The 15,728-nt window shown below is 49.0% G+C and overlaps 1 protein-coding gene across 4 annotated transcripts in view; it reads left to right on the top strand.

Moving 5' to 3' along the window:
* INSC (INSC spindle orientation adaptor protein) overlaps positions 1-15,728 on the top strand; it is an 864,422-nt gene that overhangs the window by 804,627 nt on the left and 44,067 nt on the right. For 2 of the 4 annotated variants that reach the window (XM_021083296.2, XM_085011963.1), the window contains exons 8-9: positions 6,337-6,508; positions 12,325-12,503. In XM_021083296.2, coding sequence (XP_020938955.2) covers positions 6,337-6,508; positions 12,325-12,503 — 351 coding nt within the window. Of the gene's footprint in view, positions 1-3,692; positions 6,509-12,245; positions 12,504-15,728 lie in introns of all 4 variants that reach the window. The other 2 variants (XR_014837251.1, XM_085011965.1) reach the window with 2 other exon arrangements.

The following is a 15,728-nucleotide window of genomic DNA, read 5'->3' as shown; positions in this document are numbered from 1 at the left end:
TTCAGCTGTAAGTGAACTGGGTCTGATGCCTGTGAAGTCTTCAGGGAGGTGAAATTGGACATAGACTCAGTGGCAGGTTGGCGATGTCCACGTAGATCTTGGGAAAGAAGGTCGGGGCTGGAGGGCTGGGTTTGGGGGTCAGCATAGTGAGACTTTAAGATTGCTTGGGTTTGGGTGCTATGGACTGAAGCGGTACAAAGTGGGCTGATGGCAAAACCTAGGGCTAAGAAGCATTTAGCAGGGAAGAGGTGAGCCCTAAAGTGGGGTATCATGGAGACCCCAAAGGAGAGAGTTTTTGGCATGGGAGGTGATTCAGAAATGCCAAATAAGGGAGTTCCCATCGTGGCTCAGTAGAAATGAACCTGACTAGTATCCATGAGGACACAGGTTTGATCCCTGGCCTCACTCAGTGGATTAAGAATAAGGTGTTGCCATGAGCTGTGGTGTAGGTTGCAGACAAGGCTCAGATCCTGAGTGACTGTGGCTGTGGCATAGAGCAGCAGCTACAGCTCCGATCTGTCACTTAGCCTGGGAACCTCCATGTGCCATGGGTGCAGCCTTAAAAAGAAAAAAAAGAAAAAAAAAAAAAAAGAAATGCCAAATAAGAGAGAAACAGAGCCTGGGCTTTGCAGTGGTCAAGTTTCTAAATCCTTTGAAGTATATGATTCTCTCTCTCCCTCTCTCCCTCCCTCTCCTTTTCTTTTTCTCTATGGGTGTTTCTCTATGTGTCTTTTTGTTTCTCTCTCCCTTATTTATTCCTGATTCTTCTCTGTACCATGTACAGACAGATATAGTCGAGCACCTATCACAGTGCAGGTGCTGAGTAAATGTGTGGTGAACGTGAGAGATGTGTGATGGTACTTTTTCTCTCTGCTCCCTTCTGAGAATTGTAATTATTCGTCTTACAGTGTTTCTGGTCAAGAATGAAAACCGGAATCACTGATCTTTTAAAACGTTCTAGTTCTGGGCCTCATGATCTGAGATTGTTCAAACAAGTAGGTGCACTTGGGAGCCCCAACCCACAGGGCTGAGAATCTCAGGGGTCTCGGTCCCAGAGGAGCCTGCAAAAAGTAGCCCTGGAGAGAAGCTTATTTGGGAGACCTAAGCCAGGTCTGAAGTGAGGAGAGTGAAGAGTTCCCATCGTGGCTCAGCGGAAATGAATCTGACTAGCATCCATGAGCACGCAGTTTCCATCCCTGGCCTCACTCAGTGGGTTAAGGATCCAGAGTCACCGTGAGCCGTGGTGTAGGTTGCAGGTGGGGCTCCGATCTTGCCTTGCTGTGGCTATGGCACAGGCCAGTGGCTACAGCTCTGATTCAACCCCTAGTCTGGGAACCTCCATATGCTGTGGGTGCAGCCCTAAAAAGCCAAAAAAAAAAAAAAAAAAAAAAAGAAAAAGAAACTCCCAGCTCCAAGATTAGGAGAGATGACTGCAACCTGCAGATGGGGATGAGGTGGGATGATGGCGCCACCATGTGGCAGGCATTGTACATGCATTCTCTTAGTTAATACCAGATTCCTGTATACTCTGGGGTTAGTATTTTTATTCTCATTTTATATATAAAGGCTCAACGTAGATACTAAAAATTGTCCAGCTAGTAAGATACGGAGATATGATTCAGCACAAGGTAAGTGTGACTCTTGAGCCTCTGGGTGTTCTGATGTTCAGGGATTGGTTTAGGCATTGGGGAAGCCCAGAGACCAGTGGGGTGGGAATGGGGGCGCTTTGAGGCCTCCCACTGTCATGGGCTGGGCTGGGTTGGAGTTGCTGAGATGGTGATGGATACAGAGATCAGCTTTAGCTGCTGGGCAGCTTGCTGGCAGGAGGCTAAGTGACGGGTTGGTAACATCAGAGCCAAAGGCCTGAGAAATTGGCCCCCATGACAATCCACCAAGTAGAAAAATGAAAAAAATTCATAAACAGGAATTCATAGGAGAGGGAATTCAAATGGCAAAAATTGAAACCAGAACCATATCCAATCAAAGCAAAACAGAAATATACAAAAACACTCTTAGCGTCCTTACAGTGAGTGGAGACATGCCGATTAAAATAAAAATTTACATGCTGATCAACATGGCAAGAATTTAAAATTTTACGGCACCATATGTTGGCAAGAATATGGTGTTAAGTGAGTTTCTACATTGCTGATGGGAATCTAAATTGCTACAACTGTTTTGCAAAACAGTTTGGCAACATCAGCAGCACTGAAGGTGTGCAGACCCTCTAAGCTCATAATTCCACTCCTCGGCTGAGACCCCAAGAGAAACCAGCATGTGTGCCCAAGAAAACGTTTAGAAGAATATTTATAGCAGCGCAGGATATTACAGCAAAAACTGGGAAATGACTCAAATGTCCATCGGCAGGAGAATGCATACACGAATTACAGCCGATTTCTACGGTGAAATACCACACAGCAGTGAAAATAAATGGCCCTCAGCCGCATGTAACAGCAGGAAAGAGTTTCCCTAACTTGATGCTGGCTGGGGAAAAAAGCATATTGCTGTACCCAGTATGATCCCATTTATGTCAAGTTCAAAACCTTGTAAAACTAAACAATGTATACATGCAATACATCTTTCAAGAAAACAAGGGAATAATAAGCACAAAATTCAGGGTAGAGGCTCCTCTAGCAGAAAAAAGGCAGAGGTACGAGATCAAGAATGGTGTACAGGAGCTCCCTGATTTTATGTTCATTCCTAGTATTAGAATTTCTGGAAGTACATATATACATACAGATGTTCATTTTATTATTTTTGATACCATATAAATTTGCTGTCTATATATATATATGTATATATATATTTTTTTTTTTTTTCACTTTTGGCTACCCCACAGCATATAGAGTTCTCAGGCCACGGCTTGGATCTGAGCCACAGTTGCAACCTAAACCACAGCTGCAGCAGTGCTAGATCCTTAACTCGCTGTGCTGGGCTGGGGATCAAACCCGCCTCCCAGCATTCCCGAGATGCCACCACAGTGGGAACTCCTATATATTATTTTTTTTGAAGGGATGATATATTTCATAATTAATAATGGTCAGAAGAGATCTGGAGCAGCTAAAACAAATTAGCAGGAAAGCCAGACAGTGGGCAGTTGCATTGACAGGACACATCAGGCAGGGGTCAGGATCACTTTCCTGGAGTCAGGCATCTGTGGAATCCATGTTCCCAAGACAGTTTTTCTTTGAAGCAGCCCCTACTTATATAGAGTGGGCTGTGCTCACAGTATTCCCTCCTTCAGCAATGCCCTTTATTTTGACTTGTCTAAAGTATATCCTCGAGTCTTCAGTCAAGTTCTCCTTTCTTGCATTTATTCCTCTTTACTGAAAGCCTACTATGTGCGAGGCCTGGAGCAGCCACAGGTGCGGAGGCTGTGGTCCCCAGGCTTGCAGAGCTCCTGGGGTAGGTGGGGGATGGTGGCCAGAGACACACAGACAGATGAAGGTGCAGAGTGTCACATCCCAGGGGTGCTTCTCCAAATTGCTGGTGCATAAAGTGGGTGTGGACCTTGTGAAAAAGCAGATTCTAGGCCTCCCCAGACGGTCCGGTTGAAGAGTCTGGGTGGAGCCCAGGAATGTGCTTGGAATACACTCTCAGTGCATTTTTTGTGTGTGTGTGTCCTTTTGTCTTTTCTAGGGCTGCACCCACAGCATATGGGGGTTCCCAGGCTAGGGGTCGAATTGGAGTTGTAGCCGCTGGCCTACACCACAGCTCACAGCAACGCTGGATCCTTAATCCACTGAGCGAGGCCAGGGATCGAACCCGCAACTTCATGGTTCCTAGTCGGATTTGTTAACCACTGCGCCCCGACGGGAACTCTCAGTGAATTTGGTGCTGCTGGTCCGCAGACACCACTTGGAGAAACAGGGCCATTCAGTGTGATAAATACTGTGATGGCAGCGGACGTGCTTGGGTGTCCCAGGAGGGCCCTCTTGCCCAGCTGGGGCGTGGGCATTAAATCAGGGTGGTTTCCAGAAAGCAGCATCCTCACCAGAAGTCATGTTGTGTGACGGTCATTTGTGGTCGAGTCACTTGCCCTGCCCCTCTGCTCCAGTGCGAGGCCTGGCACTCAGCCCACGCTCAGGGAGATTGTGACTAGCGGGTTTGCAGGGTGGCAGTCTGGGCTGGGGGGCAGGCCTGGTGTGCAGGCCCTCGGGGACCATCAACCCCTTGGCCTCTCTGGTGCCTTCGGATTGGCCCATCCCTCAGCAGGTGTTGGATATTGGGTTTGGGTCTGATGCATGTTCCCATCTGGGTCGGGGAAGCAACTCCATCTGCACCCAAGATGAAATTAAGGAGCTGGATTGACTGAGACATTCCCCTGCCCCCGCATCGGGGATGCTGGAGCTCCTTAGCTACAGCTCTGGGTGGTGCTGGAAGGAGGAGGGCTCGAACCCGACAGGCCTAAGAGGTTCCTTAGGTTGGCAGTGACAGGACTGCTTCCCGTTTCTAGGCCCAGAGAATGCTCCCCCTGCCCCACCCCGCATCTTGCCCCCACCTGGTCCCTCACCCCCTGTCCTCCATCCCCCAGTCCATCCCCAGCTGAGGTGCCCCTCCAAGGGCCTGGTAGTCAAACACCTGCAGGAACCCAGTCCTGCGGGGGCTGCCTGGCTGCTGTTTGCTCTCATTTTTTAAGCACATCCAGGTAAGTTTTATTGCGGACAGTTCCCTGGGCTCCTGTTTCCACATTTGTCTCTTTTGCGTCTGCGATTGCCAAGGGCTTTCACGGCTAATGGACCTTACAGCTCCCAAGAGCATTTAAGGGAGGCCTGGGACTTGGTGAGGGTAATTAGTCAAACCAGATGCAGACTCTGGAGAGCTCTGAAGCTGAGTGGCAGGAAGTAATGGGGTAGGGTTAGGAGCCTGGGCCCGGCAGGTGTGGGAGCAGCGGCTCAGGCCTCTCCTCACCTCAACTCACCTCACCTCACCCTGGTTCTTACCCGGCCTCATCCCTCCCCATCCTGACCCCTAACAAGGGAAGGTCTCCCTGGCTCTTGGTGGCAGGTTCTCAGGCAGGTGGGTGTCCTGGAGCATCTGAGGGGCTGCAGGAGCAGTGCTGAGCTGATCTTGACAGGTTACTGCCCCTTTTTCTCAGAACAAGTCTCCCTTGCTCAGCCCTTTGCTAGGGGCTGGGATCCGAGCTCAGGTGTCATGTTGCAGAAGGCAGTGCGATGCTTCTTCAAAACCACAGGCTTTGACGTTAGACCCAAACCAACTACGTGTGTGTGTGTGTGTGTGTGTGTGTTCGGGGCTGCACCTGTGGCATATGGAAGTTCCCAGGCTAAGGGTTGAATCAGAGCTGTAGCTGCCGGCCTACACCACAGCCACAGCCAACACGGGATCTGAGCCACATCAGCGACCTACACCACAGCTCACGGCAATGCCGGATCCTTAACCCACTGAGCAAGGCCAGGGATCAAACCCGTGTCCTCATGGATACTAGTTGGGTTCGTAACCACTGAGCCACACTGGGAACTCCCCCAAACCAACTACTTTTGAAGTCTGTGATCTGGGGTAAGTCAATGAACCTTTCTGTGTCTCAGTTTCTTCATCTGTAAATTGAAGATAATAACACTGACCTCAGAAGGCTATTATAAGGGTGAATGATATAATAGCATACGTACTGTATAGAATAGCACGGACCTCAGAGGCTATTATAAGGATCAATGATGTCACAACACATGCACTTTGGTGCTGGCATCTATTAAGTGCTCAATAAGCAGAAGCTGTTATGCCAAGAGCAGGTCTGGCTGGGGCAGACCTGGGAAGCTGGAGTCTTTATCTGGCATTTAGGTCCCACTGTGCCCAGGCTTGTTTCTCTTTGGTGGGGCTGAGAGAGCAGGGCCTCCAGGAAAGCCCCTCTCTCTGTTGGAGGCAAGGTGGGGGGACAGTGGAGGACAAGATGGGAAGGAAAGATGCTGAGCTGAGCTTGCTCCTGACCCAGGAAGTGGGGAGGGGAGCAGCACTTGTTAAGCATCTCTTCTGGATCCAGCCTCACCTGCCTCAGCTCTTTAATTCCTAACACCTTGTTGGCGGATGAGGAAACAAAGCTCAGAGAGGCTGAGTAACCAGTGTGAATGAGAGGGAGCTGGGATGGAGCTTAGGGATGTGAGACTGAGTGACTGTTTTTTTTCCACTGCAATGCCCTCTGGTGAATGCCTTGGCCTGGCCCCTGGTGTCTGCTATCTAAGAAGCCCATGGGAAGTCACGGATCTCTTTGGAGCTGGAGGATAGGCCCCCAGAGTCGCTGGGGATCCAGGCTGGGCTGTGGAGGGGGCTTGAGTCTGTCTCATTACTGCCATGATGCACAAGGCTGTGCCTTTTCTCCGTCTCCAGGTGGACGGCGTTCTGTGCTTGGCGGATATCCTGACCGACGACAGTCACTCAGAGGCCACGCGGGCTGAGGCTGCGGCCGTGGTCGCCCAGGTCACCTCCCCACACCTGCCCTTCACCCAGCATCTCAGCAGCTTCCTGGAGAGCATGGAGGAGATCGTGACAGCCCTCGTTAGTGAGTCCTCTGGGGCAGGGTTGCCAGCGGGAAGGGGGATTGTTGGGTGAGGGGCCTTGTCACAGTTGTTTTCAGGAAGGGACAGGAGGGGCTCCTGCCCCCCTACTGCACCCCACATATCTCCTGAACAGAGATCACTCTAGCTGAAACCCCACCATGAAAGCATCAGAGTCAGGCTTTAAAGAGCTCTGTTGTCATCCATTAAAATGCTTGCAGCCCTCGGAGAAGCTCCTTGGGTTGAGGTTGGATTGGGCTTAATTGGTCTTTCAGAACAGGGACCAGGACAAGCCCCAGGGAAGAGTGGGGCCTCCACTGTTGAGATTCGGTTCCTTGGCCAGAGAGACTGTGATGAGCTTGGTTCCTGACATCTCAGTATTTTTACCCAGTGAATGCAGCAGCAATGACTGGGGCCAGTGGCTTCTCAGAGAGCAGCCATTCACCATTACCTGCTGCCTGCAACCCTGCCACTGGCATCGCTTCCTGGGGCCCTGAGAACTTTGACTCTTGTAGGGTCCCCTGTTCAGACATGTGCACTCCTGGAAGGAGAACCACAGCCCAGTATCTAGAATATTCTCTTCCTCCTGTTTCCCTTTGCAAAACCGCCAAGTAGAATGACTCACCTGGAGGGAGTTCCCGTCGTGGCTCAGTGGTTAACAAATCCAACTAGGAGCCATGAAGTTGCGGGTTCGATCCCTGGCCTTGCTCAGTGGGTTGAGGATCCGGCGTTGCTGTGAGCTGTGGTGTAGGTTGTAGATGCGGCTCGGATCCCGTGTGGCTGTGGCTGTGGCTGTGGCTGTGGCTCTGGCTCTGGCATAGGCCAGCGGCTACAGCTCTGATTAGACCTCTAACCCGGGAACCTCCATATGTTGCAAGAGCGGCCCAAGAAATGGCAAAAATACAAAACAAAACAAAACAAAAAGAATGACTTGCCTGGATAACAGTCCTCAGAAAGCTTGTTTTGCGAACCACATCCTTTTTTTTTTTTTTTTTTTAAATAAGTGCTGGCAATGATCTGTGCTTCTGCTTCAAGCCCTATCTTCTATCACTGCCTCTATATCTATATCTTATTGAAACTGAGTGAAAATTTATTTTTTCAGAAATTGTAGGGTTGGCACTTAGAGTTACCCACACCAGGATTGGGAATATCTGAAATAACACAAATTTAGGAACAGCCTGTGACAGTGAACTTGGAGTCAGGACACTGGGGCTTGGATTTTTGTCTTGGATTCATTCCTTCAACAAGTAGCAGCAGCACTGTCGCAGACACTGTGTGAGCATCTGCTATTCACTTGCCACGTCCTGTTACAAAGCTCACTTTACAATTTTCCTCCTGTATGAAACAAGGGGTTGGGACCTGTTTCTCTCAAGGCTCCTTCTAGCTTTAGAATTTTCAGATCTGTGAGTACTTGCACTTAGAGGGGGGTCCATAAAGTTGACTTTATGGCTGATTCTAGTTCCTGGGGCTGTGGCACCCACAGGCTAGGCTGGGAGAAATCAACTTGTCAACATGCACATTTATTCCACACTGAGAAAACACAGAACCTGGTGGTGGAAAGTCTTGGCTGGAGGGAACTCAAGAGACCATAAAGTTTAATGCCTTTTCTGTAAGAGAAGAAACCGAGGCCCACAGGGGTGGAGGAACTTTCTCAAGTCCACAAAACAGTGTTCAGATTCTCTTCTGCCAGGAGTGTGGTGCTCGGTCAGGAGACATAAGAGCATGGAAGAGCCCAGATGGAAGGAGAAAATAAGGAGAGTTGAGTCTTGTATTGAGTTCCAAAGCATGCGTGGGAGTTCCCTTTGTGGCACAGAGGAAACGTATCCAACTAGTTTCCATGAGGATGAGGGTTCCATCCCTGGCCTCGCTTAGTGGGTTAAGGATCTGGTGTTGCCGTGAGCTGTGGTGTAGGTTGCAGACGCAACTCAGATTCCACATGGCTATGGGTATGGTGTAGACTGGTGGCTGTAGCTCTGAATCGACGCCTAGCCTGGGAACTTCCATATGCAGTGGGTGCGGCCCTAAAAAACAAACAAAACAAAAAAGCATGTCCCTGATACACTCTAGTCCAGTGTTGCCAAGTAGGAAAGCCCAATTTAAAAAATAAAAAAGGCAAAAGTCCTAAGTTTTATAGAAAATCTCCCAGTTTATAAATAATAGTAAATAATGCATAAAAACATATATATTCCAAACGACCTTTCATGATTGGCACATGTCCAATCATACTTCTTTGCGTGGGCTGGATTTCTCCCCAGAGAAGAAGAATCTGCCTGTTTCTTTCACCCTGAGGAAGATGCATCATGGCATCTGCTCTGAGAGTCAGCAGATGGGATCTATCTTCTGGGCAGGAAGCCAGAACTCTGTTCTTTGGTGGGAAATAGTCCTCCAATTTCTTGCCATTCCCTGGAAACATTTATAAATGAGTCACTGGAATCCTCAATTTAATTTTCCTAACACATCCCAGGTGACTCAGACTGTAGTTCAAATAAATGTGCATCAAAATTAAAAGGCACTTAGATGGGTGTGTTAATAATTGCTGTGGCGGCAGCCATGGTGACTGTGTAAGGATGAGGGTGGCTGTTTAGACCTAGAAGAACCCTTGCAGCAAAGTGGGCTGTGAGTTGTGTGGTCTCACCTCAAATCCTAGACCTCAGGAGGTGGCCTGGTAGGGATTGGCTGGCCCTAGTGGTTCCTCAAAAAGTAGAGGATAGGGAGTTCCCATCGTGGCGCAGCAGAAATGAATCTGACTAGGAACCATGAGGTTGCGAGTTTGATCCCTGGCCTCGCTGAGTGGGTTAAGGCTCTGGTGTTGCTGTGAGCTGGGGTGTAGGTTGCAGATGCAGCTTGGATCCTGTGTTGCTGTGAGCTGGGGTGTAGGCCAGCAGCTGTAGCTCCGTTGGGACCCCTAGCCTGGGAACCTCCATAGGCCGAAGGTACGGCCCTTAAAAAAAAAAAAAATCAGAGGATAAAGCAATGCTTGGAAAGTGGGGATCATAGGGTTCTTAATTCATTGGCTCATCTGCTGCCCCAGCCCCGCGTGGGCTTGGGGTCATACCTGGGCTTTGGAGCAGCACTGCCCAGAGGTGGGCATTGCCTTCCTGATTGAAGTGATGTTGTATCTGTAGGAGCATCTCTGGGAATGAGGTAAAGAGGGCTAGAGAGAGGAGGCAGGCTGGAATGGAGAAAGAATGGGAACTTTGGAGTCAGTCAAGTTAGACTTGGATTTGATTCCAGGCCCCCCAGATTACCATTGCTCCTCAGTTTCACAATTTTGGGAAAATCATTTAACATTTGAACCCTCAGTTCCTTCATCTATAAAGCTGTGATAAAAAATGGGGTTGTTGTGAGGGTGGAATGACTGGATGAGGTAAAGAAAGTACAGCAGTAGGAGTTCCCATTGTGGCTTAATGGGTTATGAACCTGGCTAGTATCCATGAGGATGTGGGTTTGATTCCTGGCCTTGCTCAGTGGGTTAAGGATCTGACATTGCTTTGAGCTGTCAGATGCAGGCAGCTGCAGCTCCAATTTGACCCCTAGCTTGGGAACTTCCATTTAGGGTCACAGTGTGACCCTAAAAAAAGCCAAAAAAAAAAAAAAGGTACGGCAGTGGCACAGAGTAAGCAGCTGATCAGTGGTAGCAGCTGCTGCTACCACCGGCTTCTCTGAGTCTCAGCTTTGGTGTCTAAAGGGAGGCAACTATTTTCGGCTGTAAGGAAGCTCAGAAATTAATGCCCCTGTGCAGGGCCTACTGCAGGGGTTTGACTGATGCTAATTTCTTTTTTCTTTTTCTTTTTTGTCTTTTTAGGGCCACACCTGCAGCATTTGGAAGTTCTAATTGGAGCTGCCTATGCCACTGCCACTGCAATGCCAGATCCAAGCCGTGTCTTCCATCTGTACAGCAAGCTCACCGCAATGCTGGCTCCCTAACCCACTGAGCAGGGCCAAGGATCAGACCTGCGTCCTCATGGATCTCTTGTTACCACTGAGCCACAATGAGATCTCTGATGCTTCTTTCCTTATAAGCAGGGACCAGAAACTGTATTCACTGGAAGGTGCCAAGCGGGGCCCTTTTGAATATCAGAATCGGGACGTAGACTCTTTGGAAGCAAGAACTAGAGATCAGGAGAGAACATAGCTCACTCCTGCCCCAGAAACTTTCTGTCTTGCGGCTATGTTCTTGAAATGTGGCTTCTCTTCAGGTATTCCCACAGCGCTGCTATCAGTAGGAGGGGGCCAGGACTCAGGAAGCCCCTTGATTAGTGGTCAAGTTGGAGCTGAGGGTCCGAAGTCAGGTGTATTGGGATGGGTGGGCAGCACCTTGGACCCTTTAATGCCTTCTCTGAGGCAGAATCCTTTCTGGGTCACATGGAGCCCATGGGAGAAGGTGTTAAATGGGGGAGGGATGCAGGGGTTGGGGGGTGGTCCTCTCCTCCTCAGAGACCCTCGGTACATTACAGATGACAAGTGGGGGAATATGACAAGGATTGGTTTTGGCCACTAGGATCAGAGAGAGAGAGCCTGACATTCAGGGGCTTGGTGTAGGCCTTTTCTGTAGCCAGATGACCCTTATCTTGGGACTAGAAGGAAATCCTGATGCTTTGCTGATAGCAGCTGGAGAGGTAGAGTCTTTATATTTTAACATCAGTCTCTTTCTCAAGGCGAATTCAGCAGCAGTTTCTAGCATATGTTACTGGAGGCATGCATGGATGAGGAGCTCTTTCCTGCCTCAGGGCCTTTGTATAAGCTGTTTTGTGGGCTTGGGACAAGCTCTTCCCCCAAACATTCCCACCATTACTTGATTTTCTCCCTAAGCTCTCAGCTGTAAAGTCATCTTCTTAGGGAGACCTTCCTTACCCACCCAGTGAGGCTCTAGTTATTCTCCATTTTTGTACTAGTTTATTTTCTTCCTCACGTTTATTAGAATTCATAGTTGTTTATATTATTTTTTTTTCTTTTTGGTAAAACCCTCAGCATGTGGAAGTTCCCAGGCCAGGGATTGAACCTGCACCACTGCAATAACCAGAGCTGCTGCAGTGACAATGCCAGATCCTTAACCTGCTGAGCCACAAGGAAACTCCTATATTAACTTTTTATTTTATTATTTTATTTTCTTATTTTATGATTTTTATTTTTTCCATTATAGTTGATTTGCAGTGTTCCGTCAATTCCTACTGTTCAGCAAAGTGACCCAGTCATATATAGAAACATACATTCTTTTTCTCACATTATCCTCCATCAAGTGCCATCCAAGTGACTGGATATAGTTCCCTGTGCTATACAGCAGGATCTCATTGCTTATCCACTCCACATGCAATAGTTTGCATCTATTAACCCCAGACTCCCAGTCCATCCCACTCCCTCCCCCTCCCCCTTGGCAACCACAAGTCTGTTCTCCAAGTCCATGAGTTTCTTTCAGTGGAAGGGTTCATTTGTGCCATATATTAGGTTCCAGATATAAGTGATATCATATGGTATTTGTCTTTCTCTTTCTTGCCCACTACTAGGAGATGTTAGCTAACAGGGCAAAGACCTGGTCTATTCAATTCTCCAGCCCATCAGAAGACTGCAGGGGCCTGGTCCATGGTGTTCACTCAGTAAATACCTGTTGGATGAAGCAAGGATTAGGACTCACACATCAGGTTTCAGATGCCAGCCCTGTGGACAGATACACTTCCCTCTCCAGTAACCACTTTCTTTGTCTGTAAAGTGAGAATTATAACACCTGCCCAAATTTTCTTCCAGACCTCTTGTGGGAACCAAATGAGGTAACTGATAGGAAAGTGCTTGGCAGTGAAGCTGTTTCTTCCTCTTCGCCACACAGAACTGTGCCAAGAGGCCTCATCTGGGGAAGTCTTCCTGCTGGCCTCTGCGGCCCTTGCCAACATCACCTTCTTGGACACGATGGCCTGTGAGATGCTCCTTCAGCTGAATGCCATCCGCATCCTCCTGGAGGCCTGCAGTGACAAGCAGAGAGTAGATACGCCTTATACCCGGGACCAGGTGAGCCCTTGGGGGGACCAGGCCCAGAACCTGCAAGCGTGGAGACGGAGGGCAGGAGGCCACGGCTTAGGTTCTGGGGCTGCAGTGTGGCCTGTAGCACACCTGGGACCTGTTGGTCGTTTGGAGGGAAGGTAAAGGAATAAGTTCTCAGCCTACCTTGTTGCCCTTGGAGCATCTCCACCAGCCTGCTCTCCACTCCCTTTACCCATCCCAACCACTAGAGGGCCTTTCTCCATCTCCATCAGGACCTGTCCATCCTGGGAGGCAGAAAGGCACCATGGGAAAGTCTTTGGTCCTCCTCCAAAAGTCTATGTCCAGCCATGAGGGCACCTGCCTGTCGGATGTTGTACCTGCAGTGAATTTCTTCCTTTCTTGGCATCTGTGAAACAGAGGCTTGGAGCAGAGCCTTGATCCTGGGCCTCAACTCCTGTACGCGTCTCAATCTTTTGTGTATTGCTGCTCCATGTAAAGTTTTGTGGCGGGGGGGAAAGGACTTTACTACTAAACGTGTTTGAAAACACTGAATGAGGGGATTTTCAAGGGCCTTTGAGCTCTGACGTTGTAGAATTCTCTCCTGTTCCACCTCTGCTGTACTCGGCCTCACATTTCCCTAGAAGAGGTGGGAGTGAGTGGATCAGGCGGGTTTTAATTCTTTGCAAATTCCACCAGGTACCTGAGCATTGTGTTAGATGATCCCCTAACCTCCCACCCAGGTCAATCCTGTCTTCATCTTGGGCCCCCAGCCCCACCTGTTTCTTCCAGCCTCGATACCCAGTCCGAGCTGCCATAGCTCGACATGCCAGCTGCTACCCCAGCAACCTCAGGAAGCCTTCCCGATGGCTCCAGCCCCCTGGGGTCCTCCTTTTCTTAGAGGCCACACCTCAGAATGCAGGGTTTGACTTTTCTAGTGACATTTATTTCTTTCCAGTTATTTCATGTCGGTTTATCCCTCTGAAGCCATGACTCATGTCCTATATTTCCCATGGATTTCTTCAGCTCTAGCCCAGAGTTGCCATCCTTGGTAAAATTCTCTAATTTCTTGTTTAGGACATGAGAGGGAAGAAGATGGGTAGCACTTCATCCATTCTTTTTTGTCTTTAGAATCACCTGTGGAAGGGCAGCCAACCATAGAAACTCCCATTCAGAGAGAATTTCTAATGTATAAGCATTTGCATATGAGGGTTCTACTCATACCCTGGTGATATCTGCCCCATTTTACAGATAAGCATATTGAGACTCAGGAGACTATCCCCCAAGTTACACATTGACAAGTAGCTAGCCAGCCTTAAATCCTGGCCTGACATAGACCTTGGTCTTGGACTCTTGAATGAAGAGAAGGTAGCAGAGTTGTGGGATCAGAGAGACTGAGTGTCGATCTTGTCTGGGGCCCTTTATTAACTGGGTGACTTTGGGCAAGTCACAGCCTCTTGAATGTTGGTTTTCTCATCTATGAATTAGGTCTGCCTTGCAGGGTCATTGGGCAGGTGAGTGAGATGATATGTGTAAAGCACTGGATACAATGCTTTGCTCCTACTAAGTCCTTAATAAGGGATTTATATCCTTATTTTTCAAGCTTGATGTTCCAACGAAAGCACAGATAATGAATTATCCAAAATCTTCAACTTGGCCTTCCAAGCCATGATATAGTTCCAGACTTCGTTTCCAGTTTTATCTCTCACTTCTTAGAGTTGGACGAGTTCCACAGAGGCAAGGAATGACAGTACTAACAGATGACAAGTGGTGGCCCATGGGGCTGGTCTTGGCCATTTGGCTTCTGAAGGAGCCTAGCCCTTTGCAGCCACCATCCTTGGCCGTGAGGAAGGAGCTGGAGGGCTCACTCTGCATGGTCCATTTTGTTCCTCCTTCTCTCTTTTTTAGCTTGATGCCTCCAATTGCTGGGTCTCTCACCTACTTGACATGATTTTAGGTCCCTTTCCCTTCAAGTGCCCCTCCTGTAGCCAACTCTGGTCATTTCATGCAAGATCCAGCAGTGAGGCAATAAGAACAGGCAATCGGGGGTCAGATGACATGGGTTCAAAGCTTCTCTGCTGTATGATCATGTGACTTTGGGCAATTGATTCCAAGCCTTACTTTTCTCATCTGTGAATGGGGTTGAATAGTATGTACTTCACCAAGATAAAGTAAGAATTGAATACACTAATGAATACAAACTCTTGGTACAGTTCCTGGCATATGGGAACAATTAAATAGATGGGAGCCACTGTCAATGTTATTGCTATTGGCCTTTGAATGTGTGGTACTCAGCCCTGGATGGGGAACCTTCAGAGGGGACTTTCCTTATCTGTAAAGTGGGATGGTCTCATCTAGCAGAGATGTCCCACGGCTCTAAGTGCCAAGACCCCTCTCATGAAGAGTAACTGGTTCCCCTCTAGAAACCTCATTGATTCCGAGGAAAGAGGGGCGTCGGGATGGGGAGAGAATGTAGGCAAGCTCTAGGCAGAGAGCAGTTCTTTCTGGATCTGGAGTCAAGTGTTTTCCTGTCCCCCCCCCCTCCATCCCCCCTCGCATCCCCCCACCCCCCGAGCCAGGTTCATCACCCACCATCCTCGGGATGGCTTCACCTTCTGCCCTGACTCAGAGCAGCCATTTAGCTAGGGAAAGTGGACCCATTAACGAAACAAATGGCTTTTTCCCGTGGCAGAGGGAGGATTAAGGTGATCAGAGGGCTCCCTGTAATGAAGACAACGAAGATGAATTAGACTTTGAAGTGCTTACCGCCCCCGAAACACTTAGGAGATTAAATGCCCATGAAGCTTCCGGTAATGCGTCTGCTGGTGACGCCAGTGCTGTGCAGAGCCTCTGGGTCTTGGATCTATATTTGTCCACCTCTCTTTGGACATCTCAGTGGGAACCTCTCCATCATCCCTGCAAGCTGAGTCCACTTAATTTGTCCAGCAGGAGCCTGGATGGCCATGGCTGTTCTGTACCCACTCGGAGTGTGGATGAAGTGAGGGCAGCCTTGCGCCTGTGCTCTTTCACCCCATCAGCTAGTCTGGGGGAGCTGGATGTGGTCAGGTATCCAGAAGTACTCTCTTCCTAATAAGCCATCTATATGGCTTGTGTTTTCATCCCCAGGAAGTATTTTCTAGGGATCATGATGCCCAGGGGCTCCAGCTACAGGTGTGTTAATGGGGGGTGGGGGCGAAGGGCTGGCTGACCTTTGCCCTGCCTGCGAGCAGTGACAACCTAGGGCGAATGGGATGT

This window comes from Sus scrofa, chromosome 2 (assembly GCF_054392235.1).
Source record: "Sus scrofa isolate SSC_HxYL_T2T_F1_AM1 chromosome 2, Sscrofa_HxYL_maternal_Yorkshire_Landrace_v2.0, whole genome shotgun sequence".
NCBI classification, from domain to species: domain Eukaryota; kingdom Metazoa; phylum Chordata; class Mammalia; order Artiodactyla; family Suidae; genus Sus; species Sus scrofa.
This window is presented reverse-complemented; position numbering and strand designations above follow the sequence as displayed.